Consider the following 24905-nt stretch of genomic DNA (forward strand, 5'->3'; position numbering starts at 1 on the left):
AATACCAATTAGCCATATATTGACTCAATTACTTGGATTGAAGTTCAAATGAAATTTACAACAAACGGCCCTAACCCTATTATTCTAATTAAAAAACTCTACATTTCATAATTACCCACTTCAAACGCTCAATTATAACCCTCAATTTAAAAAAACAACACTAACAAAGGTAAATACTTACATTCTCAGCGTCGACTCGCAATTCCCTTGCGCATCCATGCCGGACTTCGCCATCTTCCACCAATGCTTTGGCTAGATCGACACCCAAAATGTGGCCTAAATGATTTCTCATCCTGATAATCTACTTCACCACTATTTATTTGCAATTTGGTCTTTAGAATTCAAGAATATAAGAACAGTGATGTCGCCATTATTCATGAGCTTCCATTCTCATTTTTTTTTCCCTCCATTTCCAATTCCCGCTTCTTTTTCTCTTTTTCCTTCCCCCGTTTTGCTTTTACTGTACCGTTACATGTGGGCCCACTCTCCTTCACCAAACTTCATTTTATTTTCACAATTGCCATCCTATACACTACTAATTCCATAGCTACTATGCGCCAATAGTTATCCGGCTTGCACAACTATTGAGAGTGAACGGTTGAGTGTCTAACCTAACCACTACCTTGCCTGTTACTTTGTCACGAGTATTCGGTCAATAAAAGCCGGAAAAAATACGAATTTCCATGTTGAACCTTGATTATAAAGAGAAAACGAATCAACAGTACCCCATATAAGTAATATGCCCCACTTCCACCCTAACATCCACCCACCAAAAAAAGCAAGGTCAAATTCTCCAACTGCTCAGTACATTTGCCTTTTCAATTCTAAAAATGTAACCGACCATTTAAATTATTATTCTTATTCCCATTAATTTTCATTAATTCGACTGTTAATTCCTTGAAAAAGTAGTTCAAAATTGGAAATTCTGGTTGTTCTTCGCCATTTTCGTGTAAATTGTTGACATAGAAGAGAGAAAATGGGTCATGGAAATTCGAAAGATTCTTCTTCATCATCTCATAGTCGCAGAGCAAAGTTGCGGCAAAAACTGCGGCGTGTTGTGCGGCGTGATAGTCGTTTGAAGCAATCTGGAAATGGATTTAAGTTGGTTTCTGCAGATGATTTCGCCGGAATCGCTCTTCTTACTCTCATCTCTGTATGTTTTCTCTCTTTTGACTTTTTATTATTATTTTATTGCTTTACGTACTTTGTACTTTTATACGATTCACGTACTCGGCACTCGTTCGTACTTGTGTTTGTGAGTATATTACGAAGTATTTATTTATTTTGTTTTACTCACTTCGAGTTTAGGTTTCTTTTATGTTTTTTATACAAAATTCTTTTAATTTATTATTCAATTGGAAAAAAAAAATGGTAATCCATAGTGTGTATTCATAATTTCAACATTTTAATACTCCTTTTGTTTTAAAGTGGCCCGGTTAACTTTTTGCACTAGTCACATAGTTTACGACTCTACATAATAATTGGATATACGTAGTATTTTTGTTATGTATTACTAACTTTTTTTTGAAGTATTTCAAGCAAATTAAAGAAACTTAGAGAGTACAAATAATTTGTGTTAAGAACTTTTTGATTTCAAATTTTTAGGATATAATTACTATATGCTATTCAGTAGTGGTGGATGTCAATCCTTAACAATTGGTGGATGTCATTGCTTAACAATGTCTCACTTGAAGAGGGATCATAATCTGCCTTCACGCCTTACTCCATTCAGCACAACTTTCTCGTATGTTACTTAAGCATGCCAACTATGTCAATAGTTACTTCTTTGTTAAGATATCTCCGCCAGATTCGTAGTTCCTTGTGTTTTCTCTAGTGTTAGCACTTCATCTTTTAATAGAGATCTTGATTTTTATCGAAGTCCGTTATGCTTAGTTCTATACTGTAATGCTGAATTTATTGCCAAGTGCATTGCACTTTGACTCTCAGTGTACAATACATTATTTTCTTAACTGCATCCCAACTCAGTTAACAAACAACCTTGAAGCAGTATCATCTACTTATCGCTGTATTTCCAACTGCAAATATATAATCTATGGTGCTTTTATGGTTGTACTTTTTATTCACCTTTATCAAAGTACAGACACTTATCCTTGGTACCTCGTAGATACTTTATATCCATTCTGCTGCTTCCTAATGAACCTTGATTTGACATATGAAGTAGCAAACATTTCCCACTGCAGGTTTAATATCTGGTCTTGCATAAACCTTTGCGTACATCAAACTCCCAATGGCTGGGCATAAGGAAACTGCTGGGAATCAGTGTAACAATGTAGGCTGGAGACTAAGCTAACAATGGCAGCCTTAGCACGTTGTATTACTCAACAAGGAAAAACAGTAATACACCTTCTTTCGAGAGGAAGGAGCTCTCCCAACTACAGACTTCTGTAATTAATTATTTTCTAATATCTCATTACAAAAACAAACCTCCTATTAATACCCCCAATTAACAGCCTATCCCAAGCTAAGGCATGCCAGCACCATAACAAACTAATAACAAACTGATAACAAACTGTTACAGCAAATTATTATTATACCCTTCTACCCCAAAATTGGTTATAACAAACATCCAGCTCAGCAAGCCTATAACAGATTCTTCTTGGGTCTTCTAGAGTATGTAAAACGGAAATTGGGCTCGGGCTGGTTCCTAGCAATACCTCCCACCCAAGCTTGCACCTTGTCCTCAAGGTGGAAATCAGGAAACCTGAGATTAACTTCATCAAAAAATTCCCAAGTTGCTTCAAAGGCTTGCAAACCCGTCCAGTGAATCAAAACTTCCATAGAGGCTTGAGAATTCCTCACACCCAACACTTCCCATGGTTCAACCTCCAAAATTAAGTCCGCAGTCAGCTGTGCAGGAAGGGTAGTGGGACGGTGACCAGTACCTAAGGCTTTTTTAAGCTGTGAAATATGAAAAACAGGGTGGATCTTCGTACCAGGGGGAAGCTGCAGCTTATAGGCCACCTTACCAATCTTCTGGAGCACTTGGTAAGGGCCATAGAAACGAGGAGAGAGCTTATCATTTGATCTTCGTACCAGGGATCTTTGCCGGTAAGGCTGTAATTTCAGATATACCAGGTCACCCTCCTGAAATTCCCCATCACGCCTTCCCTTGTTCTCATAAGCTTGCATATAAACTTGAGCTTGAGTTAGGTGAAATTTCAGATCATCGAGTACAGCATCACGCTCTAGTAACTGTGCCTCTACTGAAGCCACAGAGGTACTGCCAGAAGCAAATCTCACCAATTGAGGGGGGTCCCGTCCATAGAGAGCCTTGAAAGGGGTGTAATTAGTGGCCGTGTGGAATGATGTATTATACCAATATTCAGCCCAAGGTAACCATCGTGCCCATGTATGGGGTTTGCCATTCACAAAACACCTCAAATAAGATTCCACTCCTTTGTTCACAACCTCAGTTTGACCGTCTGAGGGTGATAAGCTATACTGCGCATGAGTTGAGTGCCCTGTAACCTGAACAACTCCTTCCAGAAAACGCTAAGGAACACCTTATCTCGGTCCGAAACAATTGAACTGGGAAACCCATGTAGCTTAACAATTTCTGCCATGAAGATATATGCCACACTTTGAGCAGTAAAAGGGTGCTTGAGAGGAATAAAGTGGCCGTACTTGGATAATCGATCTACTACCACAAGTATGGTGTCCCAACCCGAAGATTTCGGTAACCCTTCTACAAAATCCATGGATATATCCTCCCAAACTCTTTCCGGGATTGGCAAAGGTTGGAGAAGACCCAAGGGAGATAATGTCGAGTGCTTGTTCTGTTGGCAAATATGGCAGTGTTGAACGTACTGTGTCACGTCTTTGCGCATCCCAAACCAGAACCATTCTCCTGCTAGACGTTGATAAGTTTTTAGATCACCAGCGTGCCCACCTACTGCGGAGTCATGGTACTCCCTCAGCAGCTTGGTCGTGAGCTCACATCGCTTCGGGATCACTATCCTGCCTTTGTACTTTAAGATCTCGTTTTCCAGAGAAAACCACTTGGGGGCTGCCTCCCCATTCTTAATCTGAGAAATTATGCGTTGTTGAGCTTCATCCTTGTCAATGAAAGCCCGTACATAATCCCATCTCAGCCCACATGAAGAGACCATGGTTCCACACTCAAATTCGGGATTGTGTTGGCGGGAAAGAGCATCTGCTACTTTGTTAGTAACTCCTGGTTTATAGTGAATATCGAAAGTATATCCCAGTAATTTGCTTATCCATTTCTGATATGCCTGACCCACCTCCCTTTGCTCCAACAAGTACTTCAGGCTTCGCTGGTCTGTACGGACGCTGAAATGTCGGCCCAACAAATAATGCCTCCATTTCTCAACAGCAAACACAATTGCCATCAGCTCTTTCTCATATATGGGCTTTTCTCTATTTCTGCTCCCCAAAACCTTGCTGTAATAAGCAATAGGGTGCTCTGCTTGTAGCAGGACAGCCCCTTAGCCATGCCCCGAAGCATCTGTTTCAATCACAAAGGCCATAGAAAAATTAGGTGCAGCTAAGATTGGAGCATTCACCATGGCAGCTTTTAAAGTATTGAAAGCTAAAGTGGCTTCCTCGGTCCACCCAAAGTTGTCCTTTCGCAGCTACTCAGTCAAGGGAAGGGCAATGTTAGCATACCCTTTGATGAATTTGCGGTAGTACCCTGTGAGGCCTAAGAACCCCCTGAGTTGTTTTAGGTTCATGGGCGGTGGCCAATCTAGCATAGCCTGTATCTTGGAAGAATCAACTTCCACTCCTGCAGCCGAGATCACATGCCCCAAGTACGCTACTCTTTCTCTGCCAAATTCACATTTCTTGAAATTGGCGTACAGGCTATGGTCAGCCAAAGTTTGCAGTACTTGCTGTAAATGATTTTTATGTGAATCCACACAGGGGCTGTAAACCAAAATGTCATCGAAGAATACCAGAACAAACTTCCTTAAAAAAGGTCGGAACACTTCATTCATGAGAGACTGAAAAGTAGCAGGGGCGTTGGTCAGCCCGAACGACATTACCAGAAATTCGTAATGTCCTTCGTGGGTTCGGAAAGCTGTTTTATGCACATCCTCAGGCTTCACCCGAATCTGATGGTACCCCGATTTGAGGTCTAGTTTTGAAAAGACTGCTGCTCCTCCCAGTTCATCCAACAGTTCATCAATGACGGGTATCGGAAATTTGTCGGGGACCGTTTCTTTGTTAAGGGCCCTGTAATCAACACAAAAACGCCAGGATCCATCCTTCTTTTTAACCAAGAGAACCGGGCTGGAATACGGGCTTGTTGAGGTCTGAATTATCCCTGCGCTGAGCATGTCCGACACCAACCTCTTAATTTCATCTTTCTGGGTTTGAGGATACCGGTATGGCCTGACACTAACCGGATTGGCCCCACTCCGTAACACAATGGCATGCTCAATATGTCTCTGAGGTGGTAAACCAGCAGGCATATGAAAAACCTGCTGAAACTCCTGGATTAGAGGTCTAAAAACCTCCGGAATGTTCGGCTCCTTCTCCTCTGATTTTTCTGAGTGGTTCAATTCCAACAAGTAACCAAACCCTTCCTTCTGTAAATTTTTGAACATGGCCTTCAAAGAAATGCCAGTCCGCCCCAAATGTGGATCACCCTTCAAAGTGATGGTGCTTCCCTCCCACTGAAATTTCAGTGTCTGATTTTTCCAGTTCGTGGCAATTGTGCCTAACTTCTCTAACCATTGAATTCCCAAAATCATGTCTGAGTTACCCAGAGGGAGTATGAGGAAATCTTCAATGATTGAGATTCCCTGAATGTCGAGCAAAACCCCCTTACAAATCCCTTCTCCTTGCACCGCTTCTCCATTACCGAGAGTTACTCCAAAACTTCTGGTTTCTATGGGGTTTAGACCTAATTTTTGAGCTGCTTCACTAGACACAAAATTATGAGTAGCCCCGGGGTCAATCATCACAACCACGGGGTTCTCATTTACTACTCCTACCATACGCATTGTTTTAGGATTAGTTAAACCCATAACAGAACTTAAAGATACCTCAGGTGAGATAACTGGACCACTGGACCTGGAGAAAGTGGCTGGAGTACATCGGTTTTCGCCTCAACCATAGATAGCTCACCGTTGTCATCTTCATCCAGCTCTTCTTCCATGAGCATCACACTCAACCCCCTTCGGCTACAACGGTGGTTTAGGTTCCATTTCTCGTCACAACGGAAACATAGGCCTTGTTCCCGTTTTTGTTGCAGCTCCTTCTCCGTCAACCGCCTTATTTCGCCGGTGGGTTTGGTATTGTTAGGGAATGGTCGAGCTGGGGGAAGATATTTATGGGTAGTGTTTGTGTTTGTGGAGTTTTGGTTAGGGTTCTGGATATTTGAGTGGCTGGACAGAAAGTTGGTGTTTAGGTTTGGGTTATTTTTAACAGATGGGCTTGGGGTTCTCCAGGAAGGTAGGTTGCCAAAGGACTTGGGCTTTGGGCTGATTTTCAACTTCTCCTCAACCCTCATAGATAACTCCATAGCATGGTCCAACGAAACCGGATCTAATAAACGGACCTCCACCCTTATTTCATCCTTGAGACCATTCAAATACTGGCTCTTAGCTATTTCTTCAGGAACATCATCAATGGGGGCTAGGAGCTCAATAAACCGCCTCCGGTAGTCGACCACGGTGCCGGACTGGTAGTGGGCCAGCCACTGCTCGTGCAACGAGCCCGTTGCGGTGGTTCTGAAACGGCGTAGGATTATTCTTTTCAGCGCATCCCACGACCGCAAGGATTGCCGCCGATTCTCCCATTGATACCAGAGGAGTGCGTCGCCGTCCAACGCCACCACGGCCGCCTCTAGCTTGTCTTCTTCAGAGAGGCGGTAGAAGTGGAAGAATCGCTCAGCACGAAGGATCCAACCATCTGGATTCGTTCCATCAAAAACCGGTAAGTCCAGTTTCCTCAATTTCCAGTTCACATGACCCCCGTGAAATCCTTCCTCCGGTTGCGGTTGTGGATGCGAAGAAAACGGGTTGTCCCAATTATCGGGGGTTCCGTTTTCTTGAGAAGATCGGAGCTCCGATCGGAGTCTCTCCTGTCCTGCTGTAATTTGGTTCGCGATTTCAGCTTTGAGAGTGTCCATCGCGGTGGAGATCTCTCGGGCCACGCGCGCAGGTAACCCAACAATTTCTTGTTCCAGGAGATCCAAGCGTTGCCCGTGGTTCAAGCGAGCCATCACTGTCCCTGCCTAGATCGTTACGGCTCTGATACCAAATTTGCTGGGAATCAGTGTAACAATGTAGGCTGGAGACTAAGCTAACAATGGCAGCCTTAGCACGTTGTATTACTCAACAAGGAAAAACAGTAATACACCTTCTTTCGAGAGGAAGGAGCTCTCCCAACTACAGACTTCTGTAATTAATTATTTTCTAATATCTCATTACAAAAACAAACCTCCTATTAATACCCCCAATTAACAGCCTATCCCAAGCTAAGGCATGCCAGCACCATAACAAACTAATAACAAACTGATAACAAACTGTTACAGCAAATTATTATTATACCCTTCTACCCCAAAATTGGTTATAACAAACATCCAGCTCAGCAAGCCTATAACAGATTCTTCTTGGGTCTTCTAGAGTATGTAAAACGGAAATTGGGCTCGGGCTGGTTCCTAGCAGAAACTTAGCCATATATTCTTTATCTTCTTCTTCCGTATGAGGAGACTGGTCCTTGGATAATCAAAAGTGACTTGCGTGTTGTTTGGCTTAACGTTACTCATATTAAATCTTTGTCAACACATTTGATGTACTATTCTTGAGGTAATTGCAAAATACCTTTATGTTTATCATTGACATAAAGTAGTAAGATGATATAACTTGATTGATATCTCGTAATGTAGCATTAGTGGTTTGCGTTGCACTTCTCTTAGGCCATACAAACTTTTTTTTAAGTTAGCACACCGTATATTCCTTCCCATTTTTTAAGAAACCTTATGGTCAATGCGTGTATATTTCTTCATCCAAATCACCATGAAGAAATGTTGTTTTCATGTCTAATTGCCCATGATGAAGATCTGCAATGGCAATAATACTCAACACTGTTTTAGAGGTATTGAGTTTCACAACATGTGCAAACTTCATTGTAGTCAACTCCTTTTTGTTGGAATCCTTTGACTACTAATCGAGCTTTTTATCTCTTAGAACCATCATGCTCTTTTTTCACTTGATATACCCATTTGTTGTGATTCTTGTGAAGTGCCTTTTTTACCCATAGGTAACTCAGCTACTTTCCATGTCTGCCTTGAAATAAAAAGATTTCATCTCATCTTTCATTGCAAGGTCCCACTTGCCATTCTGTCCTTAATCAATCAATACTGATAATTCATGTATTTTATGTTAGGATCATGAGGCTGAGAAGTCCTTCTCACGACTAGGAGATTGTGGTGTAATGGAATGGGTTGTATTGTTTTGTCTAACGTGTTCTTAGGCGCTGCCTCTTTGAAGTGAGGCGCACTATATAAAGGTGTGCCTAGTGTGGGCCTAACCGGCACCTAACCAAAAACGCCTCGCCAAACCAAGTTAAGCGCTTACCCCATATCGCCTTGCGCCTCAGCTCCTTAGGCGCGCTTTTTCAAACACTGATCCTTGATTCCTTGTACATGACTGTTTCATTGGAAATCACGTCACTAGTATGAATCACCTATTAATTTTCATCATCCCTGATGCGATATCCAAACCAGTGTTTGAAAAAGCGCACCTAGGCGCAAGGCGTTAAGGGTCATGTGCTTTTTGTGGTCTAGGTGAGGTGACTTCGATGAGGCGTATCTAAGGCGTGCCAAGGTGCAGCTTAAGGGTACTAAGGCGCACAAAGATTTTTTCAGATTTTTTTTTATTGTTTATTATATGCGCCTCACTTCAATGAGGCGCGCCTCGCCTTAGGCGCAAAGAGCTCTGAAACGCCTTGGTGCGCCTTGAGTCTTTTTATACATTGATCCAAACTCATCCCCGTCATAACTAAATTGCCAATCGTGGCAAAAGAAAATGGGACAATCAGTAGAAAATAGAATGAATACTTGTTTGTATACTTGTTTCAGAACTTGGTTTCCTCTTGCCTTTATGCAACATTTTCTCTAATAGGATTTGCATTTGATTGTTTGATGAAGAGGGAAAGCGATACCATATACCGTATAGGTTTCTATAACACATGAAGTTAAATTTTTAGTCTTAGCATGAGTTATTGTTACCCTCATTTTTGAGCTCTATTTGGGCAAAATAAACCTAGGAGAACTCAAGAGGGGGGGGGGGCATTGGCTTTTAAGATTAAAAACTGAAATTTCTTTTGTCTAGAAGTTTATTTTGTAACATGATTAGCATGTAACTCAAAGTAATAAAGTTTATGATTTATATATATAGGCAAAGATGACTTTTAAAGACAAATGGTTGGCCTGTGTTACGCTGGGAGAACAGACTTTCCGCACAGACATCAGCGATCAGTTAGTATCTTTGGAGTGTTGTGGTACAAGGATTATATGAGAATCTTTGCACGATTTTATCCATTTGGAAGAGCTATACATTTGGTTGTTGTGTTTGATACGTTGATGTATAAAGTATAGAAGTCCATTGCTAGCTTTGACGTTTTTCCCAAGCTTCCCAACACTTTTTTATCCTTCTCATTGTCAACATGATTCATTGAGCTTTGATATGAATTTCTTGACCAATTCAGCAACCCAGATTTTCTTCATTTTATATTTCCAAGCAGCAATAACATACATGATTGGTATGAATTAGCTGTTGTTTGGATCTTTGCCATGAATACTATGATGTACTTTTGTGCTCTGCTCCTGTCAACATGATCTTTTGCTAGCTCATTTTCAATATAAAGTCTATGGTATTTACTAGCTAATTTTCCATTTCTGATGTCATCAGAATCTTCATCACTAACACTTTTACATACATACTGAAAAAGTTTCTAAAATTTAAATTGGATTATTATCCCTACATGTAAGATTTTGAGCAATTTTAACAATGGCTTCCATGCTTTGGAAGTTGCATATTGTATTGCTGTTGTCATATTATTAGTTTATTACCACCATAAGCTGGAATTACGAGAGGTGTTACAAAGAAAGGAGTGATACTTCTTTTGTGCTTAGCTTATTACTTGCTGTTGCTCTTTTATTTTAGTTTTACCTTTACCTTTTCCTTTATTTTAAATGAACATTATAAATATATCCAAAGTCTGAAATTTTTTTTTTTTTTTTTTTTGTAGGATTATAATGAAGATGGCTGCCTTTCTTTCTCTGAATTCTCTCAGTTGATTGATGCATTTGGCAATCAAGCTGCAGCTGACAAGGTCTGTCATCTTTTTTACTTTTCAGGATGAATATGTGTAGTTTTAGAAAGTTTGGTTTGTATCTTTATTATGTTTCTGAGAAACTGTATTTTATTCCGTTCTTTGTAGAAAGACGAGCTTTTCAAGGATGCAGATAAAAACGGGGATGGAGTTGTTAGCATCGACGAATTGGCTTCCCTCCTTTCCTATCATCAAGAAAAGTATGTTGTTCCTTCAAAAAAAAAAAAAAAAAAAAAGAAAAGTATGTTGTGTAAGAGCTTGATTTAATTAGCCTAAGAAATATAATTGGGATCTCATTATCGGTTCACGCCTTCACGGGTAGATTTTTAAAATTTTTAAATTATGTTATTAACTTTTTATACATGAATTTCCTCAATAAAATGTGGGTTTAAATTGCTATCAGCTTAGTTGCCCGGTACTTAGTTTGTAAAAAAAAAAAAAAAATTGCTAGAATGAAATATGGTAGTAATGAAATTTTTTTTATGATACTTGTAGGAGAATAGATTATTGATGCAAATAATTTAAGTATTAGTAGAAGGTGATCTATGCAAGGCTTTAATGGAGTTTGGATTATATCAATATTATTTTTAACATCATCACCAAGGTCTCTTAGAGGTTAGGGCTTATCTCAACCTAAGATAATTGGTTTTTTGTTTTTGTTTTTTTTTTTTTTTTTTAACTTGTAAGCTTCTCTAATATAGCTAAGAATCAGTAGGAATACTGCCATTAAGTGCCAACAGAATGATCAGGTTGTTTTCTTTTAATGCATGTTGGTGATTCCTAAATCCAATGTCCACTTAAGTCAACTAGTTAATGTCACTCTTGGATGTTGTAAGACAAATTTGCTGCAACATATACAAAAGCAAAAGGTGAGAGGAATACTTAGTCAATGAACAATTGCAATTTGTAGTGATGGAGGATTTGAAGATTGAATTACCCACGTGGTAATTCCCTATACCATGACTTTCCATCCCCCTATGGTACTTCCATTCCCTTTCTTGCAACCACACCCATCCAACCACCGCCACATTCATCATCATTACCACCACCACTACCTTCATCTCCACCACCATATATCAATACCACCACCCATAACAAATCAAACCACACCTTAACCACCTAAAACCACCATTATCACCTCGTAACCACCCCACCGTTCATCCAAAATTGGCCTTACCTTCCCTGAAATCACGCCTCACCTACCTCGAAACCACCCCCACTCACCCTTAAATTTCATCCCCTTGAAAACCCCCTTCCATATAAAAGCTACCAACAACCCTAAAATTTGAAAAAAAAAAGGATTAAAAATGAGTAATTACCTTTTCTTATTTTCAATTATGGCTTTTGAAAGGTCGAATTTGACCATGAAAACTGTAGTTGTAGAGTTTTCTTATTCAAATTTGACCATTAAAACCTGAAATTTGAGCTTCAATGGTGGTGATGAAACAAAAAGAGGAGAGAAAGGGCTGCAGTGCCAGCAAGGCGAAGGGGCGGGAATGGTGGGGAGGTGGCGGCTAGGTGAAGGGGGGACGACGGTGGTGGGTAGGCGGCAAGGAAGGGTGGTAGCGACATATAAACAAGGGATAAGGTGGTGGTGGTGCAATGGTCAGAGGAGAAAGAGTTTTGAATGACCAAATATTACCAAACAACAATTTAATTCAAAGGGTTTTTCTTTCAATTCTCTCTTACCCTTTCTTAATTCCATTTCATTTACCCCATGTGAATCAAACAGCCCTTATTATTTGTGTGCTTTTGTAAGCAATAGTGTGGAATTGTGTTCTTTGTTCAGCTATGATTTGTGAGTTTCTTATATTTTGAGTATCTGAATTATTATTAATTGGTTGTTTTACAGGGAATCCCTCATTAACTCTTGTCCAGTTTGTGGTGAGCTCCTTGACGCTTCCAATCAGGTTGGTAGCATGGTTCATATGACCTTGTGTTTCAATGAAGGGACAGGAAACAATGCAATGAGTGGGGGATTTTTAACAGATAAGCAGGCTTCATATGGGTAAGGATACCTCACTGATGCAAGTTTTAGTACTCCGGTTATTAATTAATTAATCAAATGCTGAATCTCACAGCCTACACTCCTAGGCTCTTTGCCCCTGGGTCAATTAGGGTGTGCAAAACTAGTCCGTATAAAAAAAATGTACTGGACGAGATTGAACCAAATAAAAAAGAATTGGTCCGATCTCCAAGTTGAAAAGTATAATATATGGTCTTTGGTTTGGTTTGGTCCGGTCCAAATCCTTTAAAAATCAGTCTTGGACTAGACCAATTTTTTGTTACAAAATATACATATAAGCCTTGAAATTAATTGATTTTCTCCTTAAATATGTGAGGAAGATTTTATAATGTATATTATGAGCTATTCAATATTATACTTTCAAAAAATTTATCGAACTATCAATTTTCTTTTACTCAATCCTTTTTTTTGGGTTAATTGCAACCCTTTGACCTGCAAGGAGTTTTATGCATTTGATTTGAATTTGTTAAATTATTAAGTAAGTGGGCTTTGTTAAGTTATAAAAAAATGATGTAAAAGTGATAGTGGGTGAATAGTTTATGTAAGAGTAAGGGATTGAGGGAAGGGAATTATTAAAAAACAGAATGGGTTGGGTATGGGCGGGGACCATGTGAAGAGAGATGTTATAAAATAGTTAATAGTATTTCCATTTAAGTGTTGCAATTAAAAAAAAGGGTTGTTTATAGGAAGTTTTGAAATAAAAAAAAACGGAAGGTGTATTTATGTTCCTCTTCTTTTCTATAATGTAATAAAATAATACGAAGTATAGAAACATACAAATTGTCTTAAAACCGGCCTGAATTGATCTGGTCTAGGTTTTAGACTGGTTGTAACAGTCTTGTGTAGTCTGTTCTTGTCTGGTCCTAGCATAATTGTTCTGATCTGCGGGTCTTGCTGGTCTTCGGTCCAATATGGTCCGTTCTTGAACCGGTGAACAGCCCAACTGTATTTTTGTTACCCCTCATATTTTCAGTATAGCTTTGTAACCTCGCTTTTGCTGTTTTTCTTGAAGTTTTTATTAGATTTATAATAATATTCATATTTTATTTCTGTTTTGCTGTGTTTAGATGGCTACTCAAACTGAGTGAGTGGGCACAGTACTCTTCTTATGGCATTGGCTTGAACTCAGGCTCAAAGGCAGGACATATTCTGGTATGGAAAGAGGAAGGTCTTTTTGAGCTTTATTTCACTAATTACCACTCTCCTCCCTATATGCTAAGATAGCTGGTTCTTTTTATCCTCCTGGAACTGTTGTTTTGCTATTCTATTCTTCTGAGAAGGATAGTTTGCTAGTGGATTCTTTTGAGTTTCATCATTGGCCAGGAAGGATGAGAGTTTTATGTTGGGTCCTTCAATCCGGATATTAGAGTAGTTCTTCTGGCTGTAACTAAATGTGAACCATTAGCTTCCCTCATACAAATATAAAGCCAATATCTTTGGAACCAAATCCATCAATTCATATAACATACTTTGTATATTATGACCTTACATTGTTACATATCTCATTAAGAAATGAATATATTTGAGATTCTAATGTATTCAACTTCCATTATAATTCAATCACATTACAAGTTTAATAGGGATCAATATGATCATGATATGTCTGTGAGTTATTTGAATACATATACTCCGTCCATCTTTTTTAGGTTCCCATTTCACATCCCCCATGTCTGCCTTTCATTAGTATCTGAAGTACGTTATGTGGGCTGTATCTTGGGTATGCAGGAAATGTTAGTTATGCTGGCGTAAATTATTATATTATATTAGCCTTAGTTACTATATGTTTCTGGAGTACATATCGTGTTTTCTGATAAATTGGCATCTCAAATTATACACTTATTATTCGGTTCTGTTGATAAAATGTAATGTTGATGCTCTAGGTTTTTTTATCGTACAACAAAGAGGCTGGTGGAAGAACTGATTGATGGAAAGATTATTTTGGCAATGAGATCCTTGTATCAAAATAAACCGGGGCTTTACTTTCTCGGAAAAGGTACAATCAATTAAGTGTAATAAATTTAATAAGAAGAGGCTTTGCTTGTATCTGATCTTATTTTTCAGCCTTGCCAACTTGTCAGATACTTATAAGTTATAGAGTCAGATGTCCTTATGTCTAGTCTGTTTTTTACTTGTTATGTTGTCATGCTGTTTTGGAACTTTCAACAGCTCTACACCTATCTTAATATGTTGCTCTGGCTAACAAGTTTTACAGAGAAAATGTAATTCATAGAAACTTTTTTTTTTTTTTTTAAAATACTCTATGACGAGTTCATTGTACTCCCTCCATTTGTATAATTTTTTTACTTTTATTTATTTATTTATTTATTTTTCTAGTCCTTATCTGTTCTTATCCATTGTGTTATACCTACTATCACTTTAATTTTATAGCTAAATATATTTTCCCCTGTTGCCTACCCTTGTTACTACATAGGACCCATTTAAACCCATTATTCATACCTTATTCTATCCCTGTCCTCTAAACAGTAGAAATACATGGATGTCTTTCCTCCTCTCTTCTACTTGATCTTTGTATCCACAGTAATTGGGTAGAACAAAGAAACGTGAGAGTACTATTCTAGTATTCTTTCATAGATTGTTTTGGTCTTTTAGATATTTAATCTCACGAATTATGGTACTTGTCAATTTCAAGACTGTATCAACAGTGCTCCTTTACACCTTGAATAATTTATATGAATTATAAGCTTGCATTGCGCTACCTTTTTTCAATTGTATAATTTGGACTTTTATAGCTAAAATTTCCATGTCTTCTACTTCCCCCCCCCCCCCTCCCAATTTTGTTAGAAATTAGTAGATTATATTGCAATTGCCTTTATTTTTATGTTTGTATGTAAACTGTATTTTACTCATGATTGTGGTGCAGGAGGCAAAGAAATTATGCAAAAACTCTCTGAAAAGCAAGGAGAAAAAATGAACTCGGCTGGTTCTACAAAAGAGATACCAAAATTTATTGAACTTTTCAAGGTATGGTACTATTGTTCTCCCTTTATTGATGGTTTGGTAATGATGACAACTGTCCTCTTCCTTTATACAATCAAATTCTTTTAGCTGTGTTGTTTATAGGGGCCAATTTTTATTTAATCAGTTATCTTACTAGGCACTTTTTCCCTTTCGGACGGTTCCTTATGACGATTCATGTTAGCTGACCCCAAATCATTTTGGGACTAAGGCTTTGTTGTTGTTATTGGGAAGGGCGGGTCTGTTTCTTTCTTATGGTCCAATATTTGCATTTATGGTTTTGTCTAATTATTCCCGCTATTTCCTTTTCTCTGTGTTGTTTAAAAAGTAACTGAATATAAAATTATAACACTACCATTTTAGCTGGCAGATTGTGAAGTGATTATCAATTTTCTTATGGCCCAATAAAAAATTGACTAACATGCACCATGCAAGTAAAATAGTGATAATCAATTTTATTTATTTTGGGCTCTCCTTGATCAGTAAAACAGTAGATTGTTGATATGGTGTGTTGGGATTTATATTGGATGGGATGAGCTAAGACTGTATACAGAATATCTTAGCTGCTGTATGGATTCATACATCCAATATTTTATTTACCTGAGGAAGAGCTAAGTAGATAACTTTCACTAGACATTTAGATCAAATAAAAAAAAGGAGTACATTAGAGAGCTCAAATTCATTACTTGCTTCCATGTAAACTACCGGATTAATTAAAAGTTATTCAAATACTGTGTTATGCCATTTTAAAACAATTTAAATGACTGATTATAACACAGAATATGACTACCTATCTCTACTATTCTTTTATTTTTAGTTCACCTTCATTTTTCTGATGTGCAAAGAAAATTGATCTTTCGCTCATTAGTAACAAATACTCTATTTTTGTATGTCAATCATACCTCATATGTTCTTAATATAATATGCTGAATAGTAAATTGTTTATATACACTTTATATTTTGCAGGATCAGCTGAACTTATCTGAAACAAAATACCCTCTGGATCACTTCAAGGTATAAATTATTGAATTTATATGGTTTGATTTTATATTTACGTGATGCACCCATTGTAAATTTTGTTCTAAGCATGATGTGGGATGTCCTTGAGTCATGATTTGATGAAGACTTTTTTTTAGGTCTCCATTGTTCATTTCTTATCAAAATGGGTTTAAACCTTATGTCATTTTCTCACAATCAATTAACCACTTTTGATCGTACAGACCTTTAATGAATTTTTCATTCGGGAACTAAAGCCTGGTGCAAGACCCATTGCCTTCATGGATCGTGATGATATTGCAGTATGTGGTGCAGATTCTCGTCTAACGGCTTTTAAAAATGTGGAAGACAGCACTAGATTCTGGATCAAGGTACCATATACCATTTGTATATTTAAAGGAGAAAACTGTATTTTGTGGAACTAGTCTCAATACAAGTTGATCTTTGCATTTGTACAGTGAAATGTTAAAGGAAACTTTCATCCTCATACTTTGCTCTACAAAACATGGCAGCTTGACAGCAGAAAGAGTTATCCTACTTGTTTTGTTTCATTGACCATCGATACAATATCGCAACTATCTCTTTATTTGATTTATTACATCTGAATATCTGAGAGCTTCTACTTGCCAAACATTTTTGTTAATAACTGTGTGCTTATGATAGGGATTGAGAGAATGTATATAGAGCTGAAGATATTGATATGGGATTTGTCATTTTTTACTGCTGTATCATACTTGCTTCTGGATGGGTGCTGCAAACTATTGAATACATCGTATTGCCTTGAATCTATATGAATTGATCATAATTTTACTGAAGAAGTATCTTGTATATGGCGTGATAAGCAACATAGTAATAAATGTTGAATATAGTTAGGTCTCTTAAGACCTTGCCCCTGTAACTTACCTAGACCTGTCTTCTGTAGTCTTTTATCCTATAGGGGACTTCTAGAGTACACTAATATTCGGTGGATTCTCATGGGACAAGCTTTGGCTCTGCTATAGAAAATTTGGCCTTACCATAAATCTTAAAAATTAGAGTATATAAAATATAAAAGAACAATGGTCAGTGGTGTGCTAGTTGTATGATTAAATTTAGTTTTGCCGCCTAGCTGATATTATGATTATGTAGGGTCGGAAATTCTCTATTCAAGGCCTATTGGGAAATGATGTTTCTGCCAGTCATTTTATTGGCGGAACATTGGTGATATTTCGGTTAGCTCCTCAGGTAGTTAGTAAAGTAAATATCTTAAGAAGATTTTTTTAACCAGCCAGCTTCCTTCTACCATTTAGACATAATTATAATCTAACTATTATTGCAGGATTATCATCGTTTTCACTTACCAGTTTCGGGGACCGTTGAGCGATTTGTTCATATACCTGGGTGCTTATACACTATGAATTATTGAAATTTAAGTGATTATAGAATCAGACATTCTTTTCTCTTTTTTACCCATATTGCCTTTTGTTTCTCATTTTCACTTTTCTCTTTTCCGATTATGAGGCAGGTTAATCCTATTGCTGTAAATAGCCTTTGTGATGTCTTCACAGAGAATAAGAGAGCTGTGTCTATCATTTCAACTTCATGTTTTGGAAAGGTTAGTGTTGCTATAAGCTTCTTTCGGGAACGTGGTTTTATAAATGTTACCAGTGGAATACCTACTTGCATATTTTGAGGTTAAAGTTTCTGAGCTCTTTATTTCACAACTATTATCAAAGTTGATGCTGGACTTTGTTGTTAATAAGTAGATTCTTTTGTTACACACCTTTACTTGTTTTTCATGTTCACAACATAGTCCATTACATTTAAATTTATCAATGGGACTGATTTTACTTCATTTTCTACTTTGTGTGATGTAAATATTTAAAAATCATACGTAGTATATTACTTGTGTGTGAATGTTTATTAACAAAACTGCTATTAAGTATTTAACCATTCAGTTATATCCACTGCTAAGTAAGCGTTAGTTAACTCTGCAAGAAACAGAATAGGTTGAAAGGGCAAGGTATATAGGTAATAGAACTCTTATATTCCACCGATATGCTCCTGCATCTCATTCCTTGGAAACCTGACAGTCTTTAGACTTGACTAGCTGCTGAAAGTCCTATTAAAGCATTGCCACAAATACTGTATATCTGAATGACTGCTGTTGTATTGCTTAGACTGGTCATCTTAGTGTTCCTACTTCCCAAGGAAGAGAAGCTGTTCTTTTTCATTAAGCTATCATTAATCTGGTTGCAGGTAGCTTTTGTTGCGATTGGAGCAACAATGGTTGGCAGCATTACATTTACTAGGAAACAAGGTGACTATGTTCAGAAGGGCGAGGAGGTTGGGACTTCCTGAATTCTACTTGGTGAATGTTGTCCCTATTTTCTCCATTTACAATCTCCTTGACAATTTTTGTTTACTGATGTTGCAGTTTGGGTACTTCTCATTTGGTGGAAGCACTGTAATTTGTGTGTTTGAGAAGGTATTTCACTTGTAAAATTACATTCAAATTTATATTTTATTTTATTTATATATATAATTATTTTGAATATATGTAGTACGAATAAATAGATGTATAAGAAAGACAGCTAGGATATTTCACCCTTAAAAAAAGGGTGGGCCGAAGACAAAAATACTCATGCCCTTGAGGTGTCATGATGCCTTTCATTTACAGAACTAAAACCGCAAGTATCACTCAGAACTTAATTAATATTTGACTCTAGATACAAAAGCTTTATGTAATAGAACTTTGTTCTTGATAAAGACAAGTTATAGTCTCAAAATCCGTTAATTCCTTTCATATGCAAGCTAAGTTTTATTCTAGTATTATCTTTTCTCACTCTTAGATTAAATGCATTATTCTAGTTAGCAATATGATGGTCCACATTTAGGCTCAAGCTGAAATTGTTAACAAGTTTTTAGTTACAATTGTTTTATAAATATTATCCGCAGAAAGTCTTATCATTTTCTCTCTGCTTTTTACTTGTTCTCCGTGCATAACTGTTTGAATATTGTCAGTAAGAAGAAATGCCATATTTGGAGGTTCCCTGATTCTGCTTTTTTTGCAATCACTATTTCTCAGATCACTCTCTTCGATACCAGTCGTGTCTAACAATAAATTATGGAAAATTTCCTGGCATAATGCTCTTATTCACACTGCTACTGTTGTCAAAGATAATTTGTTAGAAATGCATGCCAATCAATTTGGAGGACTAGAGGGCCTTAAACATAAAACAGAGGAAATAGTTGTTTATGTCAACCATAATTGTATAAATTAAGAGGAACCCGTATAGATAGAAGTGAATATGCAAATTGGGTCAAGAAAAATTAACTTTGTAGAACTGAATAATGATCTTCAAGAATCATACTCCGTATTTTGCATTCGTTTTAGTAGAATCATAGTGCCAATCTAAATTTTACTAGAATAAAATGATTCTTGGAGATCGATGACATGCTCTCTATTGATTTTATTTTCTTTGCAGGGCGCAATAAAACTGGACGAGGACCTCCTAGACAATAGTGCCCGATCTCTTGAGACTTTGGTTCGTGTAGGAATGACGCTGGGTGTATCTACCAAAACAAATATACGATGAAGCTATGGCTACCAAGTCATTTCCTGATACAATTTGGTGCAGTGCAATAGTTCATTGCACACCGAATCATGAGCCTGTGTGTTGCAGCTCTCTCTTGCCATTTTTTTTCTTTTCCTTTTTCAGTTTCCTACTTTTGTCACATAATCTTCAACTGTTTTTGTCTGCTTACGAACTAGTGACTTTAAATCCCTCTCCTTACAATTGCCACGCTTAATAGGATAGGGATTTGGGTTTTGTAATGCTTGCCAACATCCAGGTAGTTGATGATAATGACGAGACAATGATGAACAAACTTCTTTGGTAGACGTGTAACTTGTCCCATTGTATAGTTAACAATGATGCCATCTTAGTTTAGTGCATGATGAAGTGTGATCAAAGTCTGATGTTTCTATTGATCAGTTTCTATATATCATATAGACATGTAGTCTTTGTAGTGGTGGTAGTGTGCCAGTAACAGAAGAATGGTCTATGGCAGAACCTTTATGTTAAATTGTTTAATTTAAGATTTTGATATGAACTAGACTGCAATATATAGGTTTGGCCTTTTCTTCTTGTCTGAAATATAGAATAACTCACTAGATTATTATTTTTGTTCACGCTGCTGTTGAGTGTTCAACTGTTCGGTAATGTAAGATTTCCCTCTTTGATATTGCCCTTCGTCACCAGCTTTTTATCGCATCATTCGCAACTAGAAAGTGAACTCTGTCTGTATGTGTATAGAAAGGAGTTCAAGTGATTCTCAGTTACCTAGTCTCTCTTTGATTCCCAGTAGAGTACTGAAAGTGGCATTTTTTCTGGCCTCTAATTGGTTAGTATGTCAATAGTCTAACTATGTTGTTAAGTACCGCTTATTATAATTATACTGCTTACTATTAATGTTCGACATTGACTACTCACAAACCTTGGAGTTTATATTGAACTTCACTACTACAAGCTTTAAATTACAGAGGCTCTCATTCTTACAACAAATACCTTAATTCCTACTGTGTATGTTCTATGGTATTAATATTCATTTCAGCATCAATATCGGTAATGATAAGCATTATATCCATGACCATAACCCCCCATGTTGGTGGGCATTTGTTGTATGTTTGACAGTGCAGCATGGCCTTGCATACCATCCCTGTGATATTGTTGCCACATAAGTTTTTCCTCAATCAACCGTCTTTGTTTCTTCTCTAACTCTGAGATTTGCACATAAGGTGGTGGGGCAACAGCCAATGAAGCTGCAAATGGGTCTACGACTGGCGAATAGAAGCCTGAAGATGATGATGGAGCCGGTAATGCTAGCATCTTGGGGTTTCCAAGGGATCCTGGAGCCACACTGCTAGCACTCCCTGTTCCCCCCATGCAATTAGCAGCTAAAGCTGCATTAGTTGCCCCTTGTGTATACATTCTATTTAATAGCATTGTGTCAAAGCCACCCCCAAGGGAAGCCTTTTGGCGAGGCAAGCGGCTAGCTGATTGGACTAGTGTCGTCTCCCAATTTGATGTGTCATTGAAGACCTCCCACAATGGAGGTGGGGTTAGGCCGTTGCCTGTTGCTCCATGAAATAATGCTAAGGCAACGTTATCCTTATGCTCTTCATTTGTTGGAGCATCATCTCCCAAGTTTATTAGATCAGCCTCTTTGGTTTGCGGTTCATCTTTCTTCGTTGGCCCATGTTCCTTCTCTTCCTCTTGTGGGAAACCTTCTACTGGAGGAAGTGCCTTTACTGTATTCATATCTTTAACAATTTCTTCTTTCTCCTCTAGTGAGGCGGGTTCTTTCTCCTTTTTGTTTCTGTCCATGTTAGCCAATTTGTTTACGATACTAGCTGCTTTTTCTCTTATGAATTCGTCCATAAGATCAAGCTTCTTTGGGGTGATTTTCTCTACTTCAGGGTATTCAGAGGAGCGTACCACTCCTATGTCTTTACACCAGGCGTAGTATGAATCGAGCTCGTCGAATTGATTTGAAATACGACAAAGAATTTCATGTACTTTGATACATTCAGGGATATCCAACTCCATAAACTGATCGATCAGAATAGCTAGTATGTCTGTAATGTCATAATATATCTGGAAGCTGTCTCTCACAATTGAATACAGAGCTACTATTACAATACGATTGTGCTTTGCGGAACCTTAAATTTCAACCAAGAAACAACGATTCGTTAGTACGAGGAAAATAGCTAAGGGTACAAGTTTTATGCATACATGGAATAATAAGATGATGAGCAGGGAGGTGAAAACCTGATGGTTTGGTTGCAAGGAACCTTTCAAGAAGTTGTTGTAAGTAGTGAATCTCAGACAATACTTGTTCAGTGGAAAGGTCAGTAGTTGCTACTGTCCGTGGAGAAGAACCAGAACCAGAAACATTATTACTTGAATCACGGTATGTCTCTTCCAGCTGCTGCATTTCGTAGGAGGACGAATAGGAGCGTGTTCTATGGTGATGATTTCTCCTCTTTCCCTGTACCTTGAATTCAAGTCTTTCGTCCAAGTACAAGGCGAACATCCTTACAAATGCTGAGTAGTCCCAACAGTTAGACCGTGAGTCTCGGAAATCTGACATATTGAGCATGCGAGTCCCACGCCTTGTCGAGTAGAATATCTCTTGTTCAAAGGCAGGGTCTCCTTCTGATAACAGCTTTTGGATTAGCATTAGCGTCTTCAAGGCTACTACCTGTATGTTTAAAAGTACGAAAATATTGCAATATATATGTGAGAGTTATCTTTATTTGGTTACATTAGGTACAAGTGTGAATATGTTATGAGTATCTTCGTTTTTAAACCCAAGTGATATGCTCGCTATACATGTCAATTGGTTATATGATGGACCTTGCTATATATGGGCACTCTTCATGGACTTGAAGTTACTGCTTTGGCTTGGAAGCTGTGGCTCAAAATGTCTTTCAGAGACTTTTTTGTTTAGTTGGTTAGTATCATGAGGCTTCAAAGGCATGCTAGTTGTAAACATTATGTCCTTGTACTTTTGAGCCTCGCCACTGTACAAGACAGTCTGATAGCTACTGAATTATGTGATAAGTTTACTAGCAATTGCAAACTTTAGACTTTGTGATGTCTTTTGATTAATTGCCGAGCAATCATGCTCTATGGTAGATTGGTAATGTTAAGACGAAGTTATCTGATGAGGATGTTAAAACTATTCCTCTTCAACTAACTTTTGACAACCAACACTAGTTAATACTGCAAGACTCCTAGGCTAGATGTTTTCAATTGCTACAATTTGATCATAAAAGGCGAAAAGGGGAAGCAAGCTAATGTCTGCATATTTATGTCTGCCTACTAACTTGAGTAATCAGCAAATCAAACAAAAGATTGAGCATTGTATCAAATCATAAGTACATAGTCACATTACCCAATTTTTGGTCTTGCTAAGGCGCCTAGAAATCGTACTAACACAAGATCCAATGAAGGCTCGAGAGTAGCAAGTCAAGCTATAGATCTCATCATAGTACTTCTCTTCAGCTGGATACTCATCATGGCCGGTTGCCTTAACAATGGCTATATCTAAGTCCGATAACGAGGTGCTGCTTCCTACCTTTGCTAGCCCAATGGTAGTTTGATCCTTCACTGCCCCTATGGCTCTTCTAAATGCCATGAATTCTATTCAGTTTCTGAGGCTCTTTGTGGCTATCTAACTTTTCCTTATATCTTTTTTTGGTGTTGTCTCTGCACTACCAAACATGCATGCAATGTATTAGCAGGCCATGGTCTTATATAGAACGGGTGTATATAGTATAAAAAAGTTACCACATTGTTGACTTATATGGGTTTTGAGATGACTAGAACAATGTATCCGATACACCTACCATTGTATACAAACTTTTGCCAAGTACTTATCTCAATCATGCAGAAAAAATTAGACAGATTAAAGTAATAAAGTTAGATAAGAAGACAAATATGATGGTAAAATAAGTAATCGGAGTATTTATAATTCACAAAACCTCACATATATATTTATGATGATTGTATATGAAGGTGCAAATGACTCTATTAAGAAACCAGAATAATCAATCTTACAGAGATTTGTTTTGCTTTCTTAAAACAAATTTGTACTACCTACATTCATGAGCATCTTTAAAACAAATGTGTAATGGTGACAAATTGTTCTTCTAAATTGCTCTCTTTAAAACAAATGTATAAGACTCAATTATGATTTATGAATGTGTGATTCTACTTTCTTTTTTTATGAACATCTTATATTATATTTAAGAAAATTGAAAAGAACATTTCAATGAATTTCTAAAATACGTTGAAGAATTTTTACATTCTTGAGTATGGAAATAAAATGAGTAGTCAAGGACATGAAAATTTTTGATCAAAAAAAAAAAGGACATTAAAATTTATCGCAATTAAATGATAAAATTAACAAATATTCAATGAACACAATAGAAAAAATTGTAAGGATCTACCATTTTCTTGATTCCTAATAAAATAAAAATAATTTATATACTTACACAATTGTCAATCCATGGTCATCAATAGGGTAATAACTTGATAATTTGTCGTTTGAAATTCAATTGGAATGATTAATCCCCTCGTTAATCTATAAAGCATATACAAATAAAAACAATAACAAATGCTATTGTACAAATTAAATCAATTTTAATTTACACTATATTGTTATGAATGATCGAAAAATAAAGATGAGGAAATGAGAACAAGATTATTTTCTTATCCTCATTCCCCCTTTTTCAATTTTTTTTTTTCTCATTTGATTAATTGTTTTGGGATTTGGTATACAAATCTCAATAGCGTATGAGCCGGAAATAATCTCACAAGGCAACCATACAATATTCCTATATTTTAGGGTAAATATATTCGACTCTAAACTAATGCAAATAGCTGTAGTCTTAACTTTACTACTTTTTCCTTTAGTCTTTGATATTTGTTTACGTTGTAAAAAAAAATTACGAGTATCTATATTAATTATACAATGAAGGGGTTAGAGCAAAAAAATTGGTGTTAAAAATATGAATTGCCAATAATAT

At 37.3% G+C, this 24905-nt stretch overlaps 2 protein-coding genes across 2 annotated transcripts; one reads left to right on the top strand and one right to left on the bottom strand.

Moving 5' to 3' along the window:
- The first annotated feature begins 566 nt into the window (after positions 1 to 566).
- Positions 567 to 20338, top strand: LOC110681797 (phosphatidylserine decarboxylase proenzyme 3-like). The gene is made up of 15 exons (XM_021857922.1): positions 567 to 1153; positions 10246 to 10329; positions 10438 to 10529; positions 12182 to 12337; positions 13423 to 13508; positions 14238 to 14348; positions 15237 to 15337; positions 16298 to 16345; positions 16552 to 16698; positions 17456 to 17551; positions 17646 to 17719; positions 17831 to 17921; positions 18566 to 18652; positions 18744 to 18794; positions 19795 to 20338. Exons 1-15 carry the CDS (start codon positions 977 to 979, stop codon positions 19903 to 19905), a joined length of 1512 nt encoding a protein of 503 aa, XP_021713614.1. The 5' UTR covers positions 567 to 976; the 3' UTR covers positions 19906 to 20338.
- Positions 20339 to 20730: 392 nt separating this feature from the next.
- Positions 20731 to 24598, bottom strand: LOC110681677 (putative clathrin assembly protein At4g02650). The gene is made up of 4 exons (XM_021857816.1): positions 24372 to 24598; positions 23270 to 23588; positions 22141 to 22573; positions 20731 to 22031 (listed from the first exon to the last, which is right to left on the bottom strand). Exons 2-4 carry the CDS (start codon positions 23510 to 23512, stop codon positions 20926 to 20928), a joined length of 1782 nt encoding a protein of 593 aa, XP_021713508.1. The 5' UTR covers positions 23513 to 23588; positions 24372 to 24598; the 3' UTR covers positions 20731 to 20925.
- Positions 24599 to 24905: the final 307 nt, after the last annotated feature.

Source organism: Chenopodium quinoa, unplaced genomic scaffold, assembly GCF_001683475.1.
Source record: "Chenopodium quinoa cultivar QQ74 unplaced genomic scaffold, ASM168347v1, whole genome shotgun sequence".
Taxonomy (NCBI): domain Eukaryota; kingdom Viridiplantae; phylum Streptophyta; class Magnoliopsida; order Caryophyllales; family Amaranthaceae; genus Chenopodium; species Chenopodium quinoa.

Bases quoted from the DNA above. Each gene is read 5' to 3' on its own strand.
- LOC110681797 (XM_021857922.1), top strand. From the start codon at position 977: ATGGGTCATGGAAATTCGAAAGATTCTTCTTCATCATCTCATAGTCGC. The intron at 10,530-12,181 runs GTATGTTGTTCC...GTTGTTTTACAG, and splicing joins CTTTCCTATCATCAAGAAAA to GGAATCCCTCATTAACTCTT. The intron at 18,653-18,743 runs GTTGGGACTTCC...CTGATGTTGCAG, and splicing joins ATGTTCAGAAGGGCGAGGAG to TTTGGGTACTTCTCATTTGG.
- LOC110681677 (XM_021857816.1), bottom strand. From the start codon at position 23,512: ATGGCATTTAGAAGAGCCATAGGGGCAGTGAAGGATCAAACTACCATT. The intron at 22,574-23,269 runs GTAATGTGACTA...TTAAACATACAG, and splicing joins TTAGCAAGACCAAAAATTGG to GTAGTAGCCTTGAAGACGCT. The intron at 22,032-22,140 runs GTTTTCACCTCC...TTGAAATTTAAG, and splicing joins CCTTGCAACCAAACCATCAG to GTTCCGCAAAGCACAATCGT.